The sequence below is a fragment of the Patiria miniata genome, unplaced genomic scaffold (genome assembly GCF_015706575.1).
Source record: "Patiria miniata isolate m_02_andy unplaced genomic scaffold, ASM1570657v1 HiC_scaffold_2, whole genome shotgun sequence".
Lineage (NCBI taxonomy): Eukaryota > Metazoa > Echinodermata > Asteroidea > Valvatida > Asterinidae > Patiria > Patiria miniata.
This window is the reverse complement of record NW_024037058.1, coordinates 7617474-7636493: the sequence shown is the minus strand read 5'-3', so window position 1 is coordinate 7636493 and position 19020 is coordinate 7617474. Positions and strand designations below refer to the sequence as shown.

Here is a 19020-nt window from a genome sequence, read left to right as displayed (position 1 = left end):
TAGGAATGTATAACTAAGCACATTTGTAACATCACATCAATGCCTGCCTCATTTGAGCATTAAACTTTAATTTTTTTTTTTAGATGGGAAAAATAGTGCAGTGGTGCTAGGCGCGGATCCAGAAGGGGGGGGGGGGTGGATCCCCCCCAGCTCTGACTCAAATTTGTTTTGTACATGTACACTATTCTGTAATATAGTGATTTGAACAACGCCCCCATTGAAAGTATGGCATGAGCTGCCCCTCCCCCCCCCCCCCCCCCCTCCAAAAAACCCCATGATTTTACGGAGCCAATTGACCGGAGAAAAAACCTGTCTACATTTCAGCATTTGCAGATGAAGTCCCCCCCCCCCCCTGCAAAAAATCCTGGATCCGCCCCTGGGTGCAACAAACATTTTGATGTGCATTAACTCAAGTTGAAGTGAATATTGAAGTTATAGTGCATGTTTGCGGTGTCAGAAAACGTGAAACTAAACCAAGATTTTATACTCAATTTGAGACAAATAGGAATGTCATACAAGTGCTGTTTTTTGGCATTGTGCAATAAAAGTGCTTCACAAAGTCACTGTAGTGTCGTACACTTAATAGAAAAACTTTCATAATTTATAGACATATTAAACACTGAATTGTACATCATACCTCAATTTGTTTGTTAATTTTAGAACAAATATAATCATCAGGTACAAAATATTTCTGTCGTAAGTACGTACATATAGTCACAATTATCACGTAAATTAATTTTTCTTGGTCCACATTTGAAATAAATTCTCAAAAAATATCCTCCTTTTTTTTCACTCAAAAACACACACTTTTTTGTAATCAAAAAGAAACTCTGTACATAATCACTCCCGAAAAAAAAAATTTCTTTGCAAAATGAAGGAAAGATAATCCCAAAAAAGTTGAGAAAGAAACATCTGTGCGTGATAAGATTTTAGCATTAGTACTCGTAGTCGAGGATTTCCGCTAAAAGGGCCGGGATTTCGAGGTGGGGCCACGCGCGTCGGAAGTTGTTCGCGCACTTGTTGAACAGCATGGAGACGACGCGGACTGACGTGACCTGCATCAGTAGCCGTGCAAACAGCTGTTTGTTCTTCCAGTCCCGCCGGGTGACTTCGCGCTTCAAGACCGCGACAAGTTCTCCCTGCAGCTGTTCCACACGGGCGCTGTCTTCTAGTCCATAACGATCTGGAGTCATACGAATTGCAAAAAAAAAATGCGTTCATGCAAACTTTGACCATTTGACACTTTACAAAGTCAAAAAAAGCAAATGGGAACACTGAAATGCCATTTTGTGGGAGTTCAAAGAAACAATTTCAGGCTATTGACGCATGTTTACATATTTTTTTGCTATAATTTGAAAAATTATATTTTTACAATTTTATTATTTTTTTAATTGAAGTGAAAAGACTAAACGTTTTTTTTTTTTTATTGAAGCATGATTGATAAAATCCAAAGATTAATGCATCTATACTAATAACTTTCATTTCCTTATCTTTTGTCTATAAAGATAAAGACATTTACTAGTCTGAACCAGCTGTAAAACTCATTAGGTTGAGATTGTGTTTTCAGTTCTAGAGACTTTGTAAAAGTAATGGCATGCTCCCATTTCAAATGAACTCATTTCAGAATGCGTAAGTGTGTCATTTTGTTTCACTTTCAAATAAAATTAATGGGTTTAACCCATTTAGTCCCTGTACTGCTCAAAACTGCCCTGCCTGTTACTCTCTATACAGGGCATATCAGGGGAAAAATAAAAAAAGAAAAATAAACGTACCGCTGCAGAGGATGACAATAGACGTAAATATTGCCAGTTCCTCTTTGATCAAATCCAGAGCGTTGAAGTTGCGGACAAAGTCGAAGAGCGTCTCCCAGAAATGCTCCTCTTGCCCCAAGCCCTGGAGGTTGGACAGTCGGAAGGTGTACTGCTCGTCGCAGCCCTTGGGCCCGCCAAAGCTGAGGGTGTCCTCGTCGATGAGTGTGAGGAAAGGGGCGGTGCGGATGAGCCAAATCTCAAAGAAACCAGCTTTGAGGAGGGTCATTTGGTCACCCTGATGACAGAAGAAAAATAAAAAGTGAAAATATTTTTGTGACTTGGTTGGCAGCCTGAAAAAAAAAATGAATACCGTGCTGCAAAAGCAAAATGCTTACTGACTGGATTGACCTGAAATATTAATCTAAAACAAGTGAGAGGTCCTAATTTTTTTGTCTGCAAAAGAATAATTTGCACTTGACACAAATACTGCTAGTATTCAAATGTAAAGCGCGCACTCTACTTGTTTAGAAATTGAATTACTGTTTTCTTGATTTTACATGTTATATGATTTTCAATATTCCAAGAGACACCGAAGAAAAGTCAGTTTTAAGTACCAGATTAAGTTTCAAGTTTCAAGTTTCAAGTGTGCAATGTTACTTCACAGTTCAACAATAGTTTAAGATATATGGGATGTTCGGAGTGCGGGCCATCTAGAAACCAAAGAAAATAGTGATGACCCTGCTGGGTACCAACTATAGAGTGGAAATATTTGTCAATTAAATGTTCAAAGTAACCCAAAGGAATTTTGAGTAAATCAATCAGAAGAACATATAAGGAGGTTAATAAAAAATTGGAAACATTACACTTTGACAAGTTTCCTTTTAGAATAATTCCAAACACAAACACTGAAGAGAGCACTAAGATCTTTTCTGTTAAAGAAAAAACAACCTACCTGTGAAAGATCGCAAAAGCCTGGCAGGTTCTTGCTGAACTGGACAACGTTGACCACCGAGGGCGTGATCACGTCCGTCAGGAATGATCGGACGGCACAGATCTGGGCATAAATAGCTTCGGGGTCTACGATTGGTTGAGGTGCCAGGAGAGCATATTCCTGGGCCGCGAGCAAGGACAGATCACCCTGAATCATGTCTACGTCACTCTCCAATGATGACTGCTTCAATTTCAGCTAAAAGCGACAAAAAGAGAGAGAACAATTACATTTCTAATTGATGCCAATGTTTCTGAGGCTTTGAGACCTACAGGGTGAGTTAAGAAAAAAAATGAAACCACAATGTCGGGACTACTGATTTTGTGAAGTTCAACATGTAACACTCTCAAAATCTAGGATATGATATGGCCTATATCTAGGATATGAAAACAATTCACACACATCACTATGTGATTTGTTTTCATTTTCCTGAAAGAACATTCTTACCTTTCTGTGATCCGTGGACACAACTTTAAAAACGGAGGTTGTGTTTAAAATTCTGTACCTTGAAAGTTTCATGAGTGATTTGAATGATTCTTGTACTACAAGAAAGCTTATGAATTGGGCTTGAGTATTCTAGATTTTGAAAGTGCTACATGCAGAACTTCACTAAAACAATATTCCCGACATCTGGGTTTGGCCAGTTCATTTCAAGTAATTATTGTAACAATAACCGGTTCTATACAAGCTTATACCAGATGTATGAACAACTGTGTCTGACATTACTGTAATACCCCAAATTCTTTGTATAGCCTCATCCAAGTAGGGCCCTGGTGGTGGCCATACAGTGGATTAATCTCATTGCTTTTTTTTTGAATAATTATATACCGGGCACTACACTGGATTAGAGCCCTTGCTCCTGTCTACGGGGATTAAGAGCCTTTAAACGTTTGAGCAGATTAGAGCCCTCGCCCTCCAGCATGGGTTGGGATCTCTATTGTTAAGCAAAAACTTTCACAAGTGGGTGAAGTGGGTTACTTTTTGTTATAAGGAAATTCCTTTAATTGTAATCTCCTTCACTATAAAAACCCTGGGTCCCATGTGGACTTTCAGACTGGGCGTTGGCCATGCATGTTGTTTTGTAATTTTATGCAGTCATGTACGAGTACTGGTAGATGGGCCTGCACTGCTGTGGCTGAATGTGTTAACATGTAAGTTTCAGTTTCAATCTCATTTAGCTCCCCTCTGACTGCTATTTATTTTTGTCTTTCATAAATTCTTGGAAATCATATTCTGCTTTCTATTCTTTCAATTTCTTTGGTTGTCCAAGATGGGGTGCCGTTACATTATGATATCACTCAAAGTTCACTAGGTTGAAAGGTGTTCAACTTCTACACATTTACAGGACAAAAGCTTTGTAATTGCAATAATGTCCCAAATTTGTGACAATTATGAACCAGCCTACAGCTCATGTTCAAAATGGGCACTTTTGTCTATGGGTATGGCTTTTTGCAGTAGTTTGCAAATGGCAAAACCGAAGCCACAATGGACATTATCATCTACGGCTATGGCTATTTACCGTAGTTTGTCAATAGGCATTAGTTACTTTAGGACCCTGTTCTTATATAAGGGAAAGAAAACGCATTCTTTTAATGAGCATGGGGAAAATTGCAATGGTGAACAAAAATAGTGGGGTCCTGAAAGTAACCAATGCCGTCAGTGTCAAGAACTTGAGCTCATAGCCACAAAATTCCACTCACGTGTGCATGGGTGTTGTTCGTGAAGCACGTCCCCTCATAGGCGTGGACTAGCTTCTGAATAAGGGCGTACATCTCTCGGTCCTTCTGCTCGCGCTCTCGGATCTTCTCGTTGGTCGACAGGCTTTGGATCTCTGCCAAGTTCCTCGCTTTCTGTTTCTTGGAATATCGGCCTACCCTGACAGCTGATTAAAGTAACATCAGAAAAAAAGGAAGATTTTTCAATTTTAAGTTGCTTTGATTTGGTAAATCCTTGTGCTGCCTTCACATTGAATACAATTTTAAATCGGTTAATTTTTTTTTAAAGAATAAACCAAGAAAAGCAAATTTATTTTAAAACTATTTCAAGCAGAAACTTTTTTCTTTTTGAAAATATTTCATTTTTCCACAAAAAAAAGTACATTAAGTTTCCCCCGACCAGTGTTGATATTTTGCCATCTCTTTCAACAAATTCCATGAATCAACTTTTTTGTATTCTTTTTTAAGACTTTTTTTTCACAATACTGATTTGTAAAGTATTTCTCCACTGGAGTTCCTCCTCTTTTTATGTACAAGAAATGGTACATTAGCTTCGGACAATACCTAACAGTGATTCACCATGCTTTCATAAAGCTATATTTTGTTGAGTTCAAATTAACAAATGACTGGAAAAAAAGGCTAGAATATACTTTTAAAAAAGGGTGTACAACAGGTTTAACGTACTAGTTTTGAAACTCCATAAATGGTTTTTCCTCACAAAAGCCAATATGTCTGCAGGTCATAATGAGTCATACTAAGAGTTTATATTACCTATTCAAACCGGAAGTATGCCACGTTTCTACAAACTTCACCCGGTTTAATTAATTGTATTGGGGACTTATCCAAGAGGTAAATTTGAAAAATTCTGTTCCGGATACTCACAGTGAACGGACATGCCGACCGCAAGGCATTTTTGGTAGCGGCAGTGCGCACAGCGCCCTCGGCTGGTCTTGTCAATGTCGCAGTCCCCTTCTTTCTGGCACTGAACGATTAACGTTTTGTTGCCGATGCAACGTCTGAAGAATCCCTAAAATTAAAAACAAAAAAAACATATTGAACCCTAAACTCTCTTGATCCTTCAAAATTGAGGGTTTTTGGAAGTTTATGCAGGACAGAGGAAAGGCCAAGCCCAGATAATACTCATCGAGTTTTTGCACTGAAAATTCATACAAACATTTTAGAATTATGTGCCATGATCAGATTATTGCACAGTTGTGGGTTAAGGGAAATTCAAAAAATTTCTTGAAAAAATACCTGGGGAGCTATGGTCAACAAAATATTTGTCTTTTAAATAAAAGATCTTCAAACAAAATGCTAATTCCAACAACATTCATGTGGCCTCAATCAAAAAGGTGTTTATTTCCACTTCTCAGCTCAACAACTTCAACAACATATTTTGCTGTTGGCTCATGTTGGTTTAAAGGTTGATCCATGCTTATTTTTTTTTTTAAAATTGAACTTTTTATTGAAGGCTTTTGAAGGAATTTCTTATTAATTTTTTTGTGGACCTTTTTATTAGTTTTTATTGATGGATTATGAAGTGGTACAAGTGGAATGTTCAAATATTTTGTATTGTGATTGCTTAAGTTATATACATTGTAACACATCCCCCAAGTTGATATTCACAGTTTCTAATAGTGTCAACAACACACCTTGTAAAATCCTAAAGTACTAATGTCTCACCATTTTTTTGTTGGGGGGGGGGGTGTACAAAACTAAATCCTCCCAACACCAAAGAGGTTTCACAAACCACAAAAATCTCCCCTGCAGTGGCCCCTCCCAAATCAAACAAAGGCATTTTAACCACACATGCCTTCGTACTGGAATCCATTCAGAAACTTTGAACTGGGACAATTGGACAAAATTTGCTCCACAGCAGATCAACCCATTTTTCCTGCCCTTACTTTTCCTTTCTCTAAGCTAATGACCAATTATCTACTTTAACGCACCTGCTTCATGTAATTAATTGAATCTTATTAATTCATCAAGGACAATTGTGACATTATCTGTGCTAATTAACTTAATTGACACGAAAACTGTTCCGTTTTTGGGGGAATGACCTTAAATCTGATGTTCTACATAAGAGCCATTAAAAAATGTATTTCATCAACTTTTCATTTGATGTGGTTGATGTCCAAAAAAATTAAAAGCTTGAATTTGAAAGTTTGCAGGTAGCATCACAATTTGGCAAGGCCTGACTGGCAAGTATAAAATAATATATTAGATATATAATCTGGATATAAAATCAAGTACAAGTACATTTGATGATATATTTTCATTTTCTGATGTGTTTTTTTCCCATGCTTTTCATTAGTAGTAGTCAATGTGCATTTGAATTTTACAGTGCACAATTGAATAAAAATTTACACTGTCAATGAAAAACAATAAAAGTACACAAATTAAAGATAAATTGAATGATCTGAAACAAACGTTTCCCCTGAAAATTTAGAAATTGATGATTTTAATGTGTACATGTTAAGCTTACTTTCAATACATGTATATGAAATATAACTTTTCTCCTCAAAATTGAGAAAACAATTATGAAATATGCTACTTACTTTGCATCCTTCACACGATGTCACGCCGTAGTGAATACCGGATGCCTCGTCAGTGCAGATCCGGCACCGTGGGAGGATGGGTTTTGGAGGGGTTTTCTTGCAAGAGGCAGGAGCCATTGCATCTGAAGTGTCCAGCACTAGTCTGTAGAGGGGATGGTGGGGAACATGGAGTAGAAATGGAAATTGGGCAGAAGGTATAAAGTTTGAGAAACAAGATTTGAAAGATGATTAGAAAGAACCATGGAAAACATTAGAAAGAACCAAGCAAATGATAAAGAAAGTGAAGTTTGAAAGAAAGGGTAGGATGGATGAAGAAAAGGAAGATGGAGAAAAGGTGTAAAGTTTGAGGAAAAGGTATTAGAAAGAACCCAATCAGAGAGAAAAATGTGGACAAAGAGGTTGAGAAAGATGAGAATGAAAATAACAGGCAGAAAAAAAAGGATAGATTGGAGAGAAACAAAAGAAAACAAAAGTTCTTCAATAATGCAAAACATAAGAGCATTTTTTTTGGGGTCATAACTTGATGGTGTAGAATCCTGACTAAAACATGTTATGCATTTGAAAACAAAATGCTCAAAAACAAGTTGATATGCATTCTGTTCTTTTTTTCATTTGCCTGCAGCATTTCACACAAGTTTTTGAATGCAATTTTTTTTTATTATTATATTCTGGTTTGACGATTGGTTAGCAAGTGTGCAACTTCAAAACTGAATCAGCGAATTCAATTTTGTGCACATAAACCAACTTTTCTTTGAATCTCAGTACCTTTTGAGTGCATGAAATGAATACTCCAAATATTAACCTGCCATTCACAAGTACCAAGACAGTTATATTAAACATGATCTGAACCACTTTTATTTCAAAACTGGCCAAAAACTCCACATAAATTCAATCTTCATAGCTAAGTTGGTACAATTACCTTCAGTCCTCTAGCTCGCATGCTCCAATTATTCAAAAAATGATCCACATTCTGTAAATGATCCTCACTGACTGAATTTCCACATCCAAAGAATGTGATCAAACCCTCAAGAGACCCTACCAGATCAGGCTAGTACCAGGAAATTATTTCTCAACAAGAGGTTTTCCCTTCGACATTTCCCTCTGAAAGAGACCCAAAGGGGTTGTTTTTCTCACCGCCACTAAAGGAAGGAGTAATAAGTATACTATCACACACCTGTGTTGAATACTGATAAGGGAAACTGAACTCTGTCGCTCACCGTGAGTGAAGTTTAAAGTTTCATCGACACGTTTCAAACCTAGTGAAGTTCAGATTTAGTTACATTATGAATTTAATCTGTTCCTGTATTTTGCAATAAACTATTGTATGCTAATTTTCATGTTTAAAAAAACATATAATTTCTCAATATTAGGTTTACAACTCCTTGAAATTTATCTAAAATCCACACCACAAAAACAAAGAAATATTACACTCAAATAAGCTTTCCCTACAAAAAAAATTAAAGAAGCCTATTAACTACTTAAGAAATTCCTCACACTGTGGAAAATTATTTCCTTGAATTATTGATGTATTCATTTTCTCACATTTCAAAGTAAGATCAGCTTACAATTTATGCACAACCCAAACTTTCATGATATTGAACAAGGTCAATGAACTTGTATTACATACACATTGTTTCCCTTTCAATTAGAATAAGTTAAGGTTAGAACTATTAGTTTACTTCCTCGTATTCTTGTCACAATAAAATTACAGCTGTTTCTACTGAATATCATTTCTCATTTCTCATTCTGCGAATAATTGATGAGTTAATTTCCAAAATGCAATATACACCAATTTGTTCCCCTTTAGAATCTTGCTCTCTCATCTGGCTGCCCAAGTCCAGTTTAACGGCTGTTATAAAAGTTACACAATTTAAGAATACAACGACGTAAAACTGAAGTTTACAAACAACTTTCATACTGTTTTCATTCTAGTATAAAGTTTCATAACCATGCACATTTTCCACTTTTTTTTTCAAATGGATATATATCACAGTTTGCCAATAAATTCTTCATATGAATATCTGTAAAAGTATTACTAGTATAAAATCCTTTTTGTTGATTTTTTAAAATTTTGAATAAGATTATATTAAATTAAGTTTAAAGTCGGCTCAATTTACATGTCACTTGATTTATGTAAATTTCAATTGATTTCAATTGAATACTAGTGCTTCAAACTCATAATGTATACAGGTTCAAATAGTTTCAACAATATTCGTTTTTTCCCCTTCATTTCTCCATTGAAAAAAATAAATCTTTATATTTCTTGATAACTTCAATTTCCTGAACTTTATTCAGTTCAACAGCCCACAGCGATCAGCCGAACGCACAGCAAAGTCTTCCCACAATGCAACGGTAAACTTTTGCTTGCGCGCGGGAAATATGAAATCACGCCACACACAAATTTGCATAAAATAAGTTAACGCAGTTGAATTGAAAACCTCGACAGAATCGTTTGCAGGCGACGGCTGTTGAACAAAAATATGCGAAAAAGCTGGCCATTTCAAAAGAAGACGCCCTGGAAAGTTGCAGCCATGAGTTGTGTTGGCCATGTTGACATGCTATTGTTGGACAGAATTAGGAGATATTTCGTGGCTGTTATGACATCTTACCTTGCAAGGGAACTGCTGTGGAAATTTTCGTTTACTGGCGCCGCCATTTTTCAAGAAAGTTGCTCGGACATGTGTTGATAACTTTAGTTTACAAATACGCACCGTGGTCTCGACACACGAGCAGTAGTGCTGAATTTTCTTAGAGACGAAACAGGCACACCATGGAGAATTTCTCAGCTCTTGAAACGGTAAGCTCACGGTGTACTTTATGTCAAATTGCTGTATCATTTCGTACTTGGTCCTCCATTGTTTAGTACGCGGTATGGTGACTCGTGTCTGACGCGCTGCGTTTGTGCAAGTCAGCAAGACATTATTCAAGCACAGGATTCATGATTCAACCAAAACAAACCATCTCAAACATTTTGGGTGCCAGGTGCATGTTGACACCACAAGATGAACACGCATTGCGTTGATTATGATTCTTCATTAATCATGATAGGCGTTGGCCACGCACTGGCGCGGGGCATTGTATTTTAAGGAAGTTGTAACAATGAAGAAACTTTAGGAAAGTCACACAGACAAACTTTATTCACTAGTGGAAGTAGACGCCCATTTACCAAAGCGGCCTCGGGTCCTTTGTCGTTCACATCACCCTTTGTTGTTGCCAGTATTATGGAAATATTATGACACAGTGAAGCGATCAATACGGTAGACCGCCACTGAAAACGAATGACGTAGATTGTGTGTGAATTCGGGGTGCTATGAAAGCGATGGAACCACGAGGCATTGTATGGTTTGCAGGCTTGAGCAAAACTGATTAATAAGAATTCGGTGTGTGCAGCATTTTATTACCAAATTCATCTGTCAATCTTCCACACCAATGTGAATTAAATTGCCATGGTAACTGTATCTTGGTATGCAGGGAATGACTGTAATCTCGAGTAACAATTGTGGGAAGCGACTTCGTCGCCAGCAACAATTAACGTGTAAACAAGAAGATCAACCATCTTTATCATTTTGAGAGAAAAAATACAGACAAGTTTGTAACCTTGGGAATCAATTTGATTTTCTGTTTCTAGCGGAGAATCGGATTTTATTATCTCAATTTCCTGAAAAGCACTTTAGGTTGTCAAAAATAACTAATAAACAGACATAAATAATAACAAACAACAAATAGTAACAAACAACATTACCTAGAAAATGAGTTGTCTCATAAATTTTGTGGGAAAAAGCAATACATTTGTATTTTCTTGAATCCGGAAAATTAATTTTCTTGTAAAAAGTGCCGAATGAAAAGACTTGGCATATAAATTTTTGCCTATTTCATTTTTTTCTTGGATTTTTCTTCTGGCCAATGCAGAAGCATCGATCAGTGATTTAAAAAAAAAAAACAGGTGTTAGTTGACAAAATTTTCTTCCCCAACTAAAATGGAAAAACGCCCAAACTTTATGATTTAGAACTCGCCTTATGACAAATCAACTAAAAAGCCACCTTCTTTAATGAGTCACTAACAGAAAGTAAACAAAAACGCGACAAAAAATACAGACAGAACTTGCCCTCTTTACAGTCATCCTTTACCGGTTAGTTTTGGTTTTACCACAAAGCTAATGGAGGGGGTGGGGTCTGGGTTAAAAATAGACCGGTGCTAGTCTGGCCCGCCGTGTATGGAATAATGCCCACGGAATTTGTCCATAAAATAAACAAACAAACCCAGGAGTTGAGTGGGAAATATATCACTTCTCCAAAAAAAACCACGACAATTTCGTTTTGTTTATATACTTTTTTTGGTTTTAAAACCGTCAATATTATACAAAAGATGATTTATATATATTTTTTTGTTTATATTAGTTTTATATATAATACAAACATTATGTTGGGTATTTTTATTCCGTATTGTGTAGGGCCACGGTAAACTCCTATATCACAAGATGTTTGAATAAAAAGTGGTTCTTTTTAATAAATTTCAACAAAGAATGTTTCTTGTGTAAAACCTTTTTCATAAGTTACTGCACTTTGTTAAGTTCAAAAAGGTCTGGACACTTTCTAGCTGTGATACAAATCGAATAAGAAATGTCGACAATTTGGTAATAAAATAAATATTTATTTCAACTTACTTCCATTTGTTGTTTTTAATGAAATTAAATGCGTGGATCGATCATTTGCTTCCACAAGAAATAATTGTTAATTTCTGAATTTAATTTCTGATTTTTCAAAAAATCTCTCCTTTTTTAACATGCTTCCAAAAAAAAATGGTGGGCTGATCTGGATACAATACAAATTTAAAACGCACCTGGTATCACACTTGAACTGAATATAGCAAAAGATTTGGGGTTTTAGTCTAACAGATAAATGATAGCCTTTTCATCCACAATTGCGAAAAAAAACCCAGACACCCGACCAAATTATATCACACAGTTTGGTTGAGTTCAGGACCAATTTATTAATTAAGATGCAAAGTTAATGAAATACATAACAAAAGTCCATGAATTACATTATAAATCCTTTCAATTGTCATGACTTACGATTCGATCTCATGTCCAGGGTCTTTTCCACTCATCCAGTCCAAGATGTCTGTAGGTGAAGTCATTTGCTCCATTTTTTCACTCATAGTTCGATTCCCTCCTTTTCCACCCCGTTCTATAAAATAGGCGGAGCACCACCCCCCACTTCTGGGTAGGCCCCTGGGTAGGGACATGTCCACTGTACAATTACCTTATCCCCTTTCTTGACTGAATAATCGACTTACACCTGTGAATCCTTTTGACACACTAGAATTGTTCACCTCTCCCCCAATTTTTCCACGCGAAAACAAACATTTGCGTAACATCTCGTTACAAAACATCTTGCGTAAACCATGAAAAGTGCATAGGCAATGCACGAAATAATAACGAGCGTTTATAATGCTTGAATAATATATTCGCGAGCTGTGCACACTTTAGTGGGGTGATGTACACAATTCAGAATCACCATTTTCTCCATGTTTGACACCCACTTAGAGACACATGTATACATGTATATACATGTATTGATTAATTAATGCATGGTAATAAACATGGATTGAACTTACCGCATGTTTAGGGTCCAGCCCCAACGCTCCGGAATGACTTGCACCGGTCCCGTGCCTAACATGGAACAGTCTTGTATCACACACCGTCAGCCTTCCGACCCGCAGAAGGCTTGCTATCGTCAGTCGTCAACGGACAACGTGAACACCACGCGTCCAGCCGTCACAAGCGTCTCTCTCCGTATGATTCCCCTGTAGTTCACCTCTCTCGTCCGTCGCATTCGGCCGGCAAATCTTTTCTATTCTGCCCGAGGACTTCGGACTTTCGGACCGAAGTACGATTTAACAGTCGATCTACCCGTGATCGATTTTTCTTTTGCTTCTCGTTAGAGCTCAATTCAATCTGCTCTACGCTGCTGCTATAGGCATACCGGCCTTTGACGCAATTGATAGGTAAACACTGCCCGGTGCTTGGTACCGATTGTACGGTGGTAGCATTAAGCCGTTGTGGCGCTGGATGAGTCATCGTTATAATGGGCGGGGTCTGTCGGTTCCGGCCCCCTGGATATACCATACCACCATCCGCTATCTCCAAATATCGAGTACTCCTTTTTTTGGTTGACATTGCAGGATTCTAAGAAAACTTAATATTTGTCTTTCAGCCGAGTTTTTACGCCATTATAATCACCCCCCCCCCCCCATTTTTCTGTCTCAAAAGCCCAATGTATGGAACATGGTGAATGTTAACCAACTTTTTTTCCCAAGCTCCCAGAACATTATTAACTGACTTCACGCTTCAATTTTTTTTCATTGTTGTTCATTTTACAGCCCATATTTTATGTCTTAGTTCTGTTAATGGACGTGAGTCATTTTAAATGATATCTTGGGTATCTTGATCCGAAGGTACAACTCTTTTTGCAATGCTGATCTTATAGTTGAGGTTTTTTCACATTTTGTTAGTTGGTCGACGGTAGCCTAAAGGTTCATTATCAAGACCTTGAAAATGGGTTGCATAAATTATCATTATATACAGAAATCATTCTCTTTTGCTTTTCATCATTTGTGTTTAACAATTTCTATTTCAGTTTAGAGGGAGCAGTGCTCCTTCTGCAGGCGTAAAATTGTGCTACATGTTTTATGGTAACAGTACTATATAGACATGCCTAAAACTCGCCCGTGACCAATTTGGTCAGTAAGAGGTATTTTAAAGTAAGTCATCAAGTTGTTTGGCCCAATTACGGTCGGTGAGTGAGATAGGTACATAGAGGGCACTTCTGGCTCTCTGGGAACAGCAAAAAATGTTGATAGAAATACCAGAATTCTATTTTAAAAAATCTTAGCCTAATTGTACATTTAGTGTGGCGGGTTTTTATTATACGTGCTGCAATGCCGTGAATTCTGCGCTGCAAGTTCTATTCATGGTCCGATAGAAGCGACATATACGCAAACAACAAATTATTGTTGGGCTAGGAGCAAGAGAGAGTACATGTATAACAAATGGGTGAATGGGTAATAATGGGCTAAATAGGAGTCCTGTGGCTCGGAATAACTTGCGTATTGTATGGGATCAACACAGAAATGGCTATGCATGGAATGCATTATACCGTCTTTCCATCCAGCCTTGAATATAGGCGAAAGTCATTGAATGCTTGGGGTGGGGTGGAGTAGAGCTATTTTCCCCCAGTTTTTTATAAATGTAAGCAAAACGGCGCCAAGAATTCGAACAATTTTTATTCAGCCTGTGAAGAAAAAGAGTTTTTACAAGCTTAAGCTACAATGACTATTGAAATGTCGATCGGCATATTTCCGGTGTTTTCAAATTTTTTTTCTATAGTAATACGCGCCGCCGCCCGTCAAATGCGCCGATGAACTCTCAATTATTATTTTTTTTTCGGTAGAATTCGTCAATTTTAAACAGGTCAAGAATTCCTCACAGAATGTCACTGGTCATGAAGACTTATCGTGATGTTAAGAGGAGGCTTACATTTAAACTCTTCATTCCTTGTCTTTCGTTTCATTTTTCCCCCACGGTTTTCACAGCAGTTGTAATTTCCCTCATGGTTCTGCTGAAAAAAAAATATGTTCTGTTGAAAATATCGTTTTATTTGAGTTGTGAGTTTTCACTAAGCTTAATTAAGACCACCATGTTAAAGGGAATATACAACATTTGCAAACATCGAAAAATAAAACTACCAAGTTTTTGCGAAATACCTTAATAGGATGTTGGTAAATGACAGTCTAAAGCATCCTGTAAAATTATGGCACCTGGTATACTGTCATTTTCAAGAAAAGTGGTATTTTTGTATCAATTTCCAACGCTGATCGGCCGATCAGCGTTGGAAACAACTGGCTTTTTTTCAAATACTGGCCCCAATTGACCATTGTACTTGTTTGCAATCGATTACAAACCTATGAACGGGTACGAGCCAGCTAGACTGGTTCCCTGACCTTACAATTCCCCAATGTATGTAAACTGCTCTGTTTCTTCTTATATAGAGTCAGGGAACCAGACTACAGGAAAATGATCGTTTTTCTTGGTTTTTATAGCATTTTCGAACCCAAAACCTCCAAAAAGTCAGTGTAACTATATTTGCTTTATATTTCCAACCCCCCAATTCCATCCATTTCTGAAAATTACAGCAAAAGCAAATGATGTATATTCCCTTTAAGACAAACGTTCACTGATATACATACCTTGCATGACATGCCATTTTTTTAGGTGTGTTTCGCGTGGATACGCAAGGGTAGATCACTATACTGAACTATTAACCTCTCATTAGATGACCGCAAAATATATGCAGAAGGTGTTCTTAATATCTGCCTTACTGATTCTAACTTGTGTCGGGCAGAATTTTGATCACTGCTTGTATAGTTATACACAATTGAGAGGAGACCATGGTTTGGCGATTGAAAAAGGTTTGTGAGTATTAAATGGGAGGGGTCGGTTGGTCAGTCGGTCAAAATGTAACCTATGTTGAACTGCAGGGGCCATCTGCCCCTATCACCACTTAACCACCCAGCATCACCACCATTATAACCACCACCACTTTGACACTTTCCACCGTACCAACATCTGCACATGACCAGTTTTCTCCGCGTGGAAGGGAAGGCAGAGTTGAAACTTTTAACTCTCGTTTTCAGAATCGAGCCTAATAATGGTGGCTTGTCGGCTGGTTGTATTAATGAATGGTCTGCGAGGTAGGAATTTAATCTTAAACCGTGTGTAATACTGTAAAATATACTAGCATTTCAGGAATAGATGGATGTATAAGCACGAAATATATCAGAAAGGCAAACGTGTGTTTTTACCTTTAAGACTGGAAGATGTCACTCTTCCGCTATGTGTCAACGAACTTAATGGCGGACTGATATTTGTCAGAAGTGTGGCTTTCATTAAAGAAGGAACCTTTGTATATTTCTGCAGGTTAACAACCATAAAACACTCCCTGCTCTGGGTAAACAATAGTATTTTCCCTAAAATGCCCAACCCTTCCATTTGAAATAAAAACGACATATTTTTGTTTTGCATTGCGATATCGAGCAATCAGCAGTGCACAACGGCCAGCTGTAGAGACCTGCTCGATTTCTGCTGACAGGCTTCCATTTCTTGAAGGAGCAAATGTGAGATGCGGCCATCTGGGCTTGAAAACGCGTTTACCACGAACTGATATACAATGTATATAGGCCTATACGTTTACATGTAGTTTACATGAGGTACAAACTTTTGGTCCTTTGAAATAGCAAACAATATGAAATATTAAATTAGACGATCTTCCGTGTGCCCGTTTAGCCAGACCTGATATTAATAATCATGCTCTTGTACCGGTATTCAATATCATACAATTTATGCCCAATATGTAATAAGGCAGTTACATTATGCCAAGTACAACGATTTGGCCTCAAATATATTGTACAGAATTCTTACAGAGAGATCTTCATTGCGAATCCTGCATCCTAAATCTGGCTTGAAAGTTTGTTTGCCCTATACAATAGTGCCGATTACCCTACTTTTGGCGCGCAAAATCCCGGGCATTGGTAATTATTACATAGATCAAAGCAGAGCAATTTGTCATATTTCCAGAAATCTAATTCCAGAATGTGACAGGTGCTTAAGGCTGATAACCACATGAAAAATGTATTTGATCTTCCCGACCGGCTAATGCACTCGAGAAAACACATTGTTTTGTGTTGTAGCAACAGTACAATATTATGTGTGATTGTTACCCCGACATAATTCGGAGTCCAACAAACTTCAAGCACCGGACTGATTAAGTAATCGTTATCGCTGTATGATTTACTTGCCTTATATGGGCCGTGGTAGGCCAAATATATAAGTGAATAGATTATGTCACCATTCTAATAATAAACTTGAAGTCGGTGCACTTCCTCGTAAAGTTTTGAAGTTCGCATACGTTTATTCATAGTTCGATAGTCGTTACACATGGCTGCGTATGAGTCACGCTATAAAAATATACCTATAGGCCTACATAATACATTTTTTTGCACGTATACGCCGTGTACAATAATTTATTATGTGAAAGACTTGCGTGAACCTCGTCGCAATATTTATTCATCACTTAAATATTGGTGTTATGGTCGTGTTATGTCAATCACCCAGGCAATGCTATCAGTACCAAGTCATCAATCATTACATGCATTATGCGGTTAACGGGAACACTCCGGGTACCGTCACCACGGGTGCTGACGTCAATGCTGATAGGACCGATAAGGGAACATGCCCAAGTCCAAGTACGGGGCACGTGGGCAACAGCTGCAATGCCTTCACGATGATGCGCGCGAGTTTTCATTATTGCCCATTTGTGATGACAACGCATTTTGTTGCATGCAAACGCTGGCCACTTTTCAGTTAATGATTAATCAAATACGCCAACCCTCGGATGGCGAACACGTGAGCATCTTGTCTGTAGAATTTGCTTAAAACTTGAGAGCACGTGGCGGGAACGGACTGACAAAACTGAGGGAATACAACACAGCCGCGCCCACATACATGCAGACAATCAGACCAACCAACCAACGCATTGACAAGAGCACAAGCCCCTAGCACCCAGTGGTGCAGTAATTAATGATAAAGGGACGACATAATTTCAATTGACTCCAAAAACAGTTTTCATTCAGTCGTCATGGTTTGGCAAAAAAAAAAACAAGACCATCATGTTTCACAAACTGAACGTTTTCTTGGAACATCAAAATTGACGTCTCTGACTGAAATGCCGCAAAAGCTGCGATGTTAAAATTACACCACTCCATTATGAAGTATGCAGTTTCTTTTTAAAATCGCCATCACCATTGCAACCACTTGCATTGTTTTATCCAATTTCCCACATATTTTGCACTCCAAAACCGAAAACCGGCAGCATCCCCGGAAAAAACCCTGTAACATACTTAACCACAACTTAAGAATATAATGAATAGAAAAATGAAGTTTAGAAACAGCTGTTATTCAATGTACTGATTTTATTCTTTAAAGTGTCATAACCGTGCAAATTTTTCACCTTTTCAAATGGATGTGTTGCGTTTTGAAAATAAACAAGCAGGTGGACATATATTTTGAGATGTATTACCGTACATCGCTATGTTGTAACATTGTCAACACTCAAATATGAAAAAAAATCAAGACCGAATCACGTTTTACAAACTGACCATTTCCTTTGAGCATCAAAAAGTAACTTCTCTTGACAGAAACACCCCAAAAGCTGCGAGTAAACCTCTCCAATATGACGCATTTTTTTCTCAAATCGTCATCATCACCACTGCAACCACTTGCACTCGTTTACCTAATTCCCCCCATATTTTGCCCTCCACAAAAAAAAGCAGCTGGTTGCGTTCTTGACCGAAAACCAGCAGCGTCTCGGGAAAAAAGCAAGCCGTCTGACAGACAAACAACGCCCGTCCTTCCTCCGTAGACAGTTGTGGGCGACGGATGTCGAATGCAACAAGCGATGTTTAGAAAGAGGGATGGGATGGGATGTGGTACGGAGAGAACAACCGCTTCGAAAAACCAACAGCTGGCAAGCGGGAGACGATCGTTTTAAAATTGCACTTTTTTCTTTCTCTTTCTTTTTAAAGGATTTTTTTTACCATTGAAGTCCAGGACCGTATAGCCAGAATGGTGTGAGAAGGCGTGGTTTCAAAAGTGATTTTTTTTTTGTACTGGACGTTTCGCGCCAATGCAATTCAGTTTTGAACCAAAGATCCATGTTACAACTGTTACACACATAATGCCACCCCATGACGATTTCACTTTTCAAATAACTCATAACTTCGGGGAAACTACAAGTTACAACAGAGATAATCACTGACGATCGGAGGTCGCATAAACAGAGGACAAACGGTTGTTACAGGCTACGTAGACGCGGCCTAAAAATGTGAAAACGATGGGTTATTTTAATGATCACAGATGAAACATAATCTGTATCTACAATTCGTCGTGTGC

General features: G+C 37.9%; 1 protein-coding gene across 4 annotated transcripts; it reads right to left on the bottom strand.

The window, feature by feature from the left end:
- Positions 1-624: 624 nt before the first annotated feature.
- Positions 625-13040, bottom strand: LOC119726243 (nuclear receptor subfamily 1 group D member 2-like). Of its 4 annotated transcripts, XM_038197864.1 has the most exons (8): positions 12630-13040; positions 12085-12243; positions 7013-7154; positions 5337-5481; positions 4440-4621; positions 2704-2937; positions 1773-2046; positions 625-1183 (listed from the first exon to the last, which is right to left on the bottom strand). In XM_038197864.1, exons 1-8 carry the CDS (start codon positions 12689-12691, stop codon positions 936-938), a joined length of 1446 nt encoding a protein of 481 aa, XP_038053792.1. In that variant the 5' UTR covers positions 12692-13040; the 3' UTR covers positions 625-935. The 4 variants fall into 4 exon arrangements, with proteins under 4 accessions (XP_038053792.1, XP_038053793.1, XP_038053796.1 ...); XM_038197865.1 differs by lacking the exon at positions 12085-12243 and having other exon boundaries at positions 12630-13036; XM_038197868.1 differs by lacking the exons at positions 12085-12243; positions 12630-13040 and adding an exon at positions 9724-10087.
- Positions 13041-19020: the final 5980 nt, after the last annotated feature.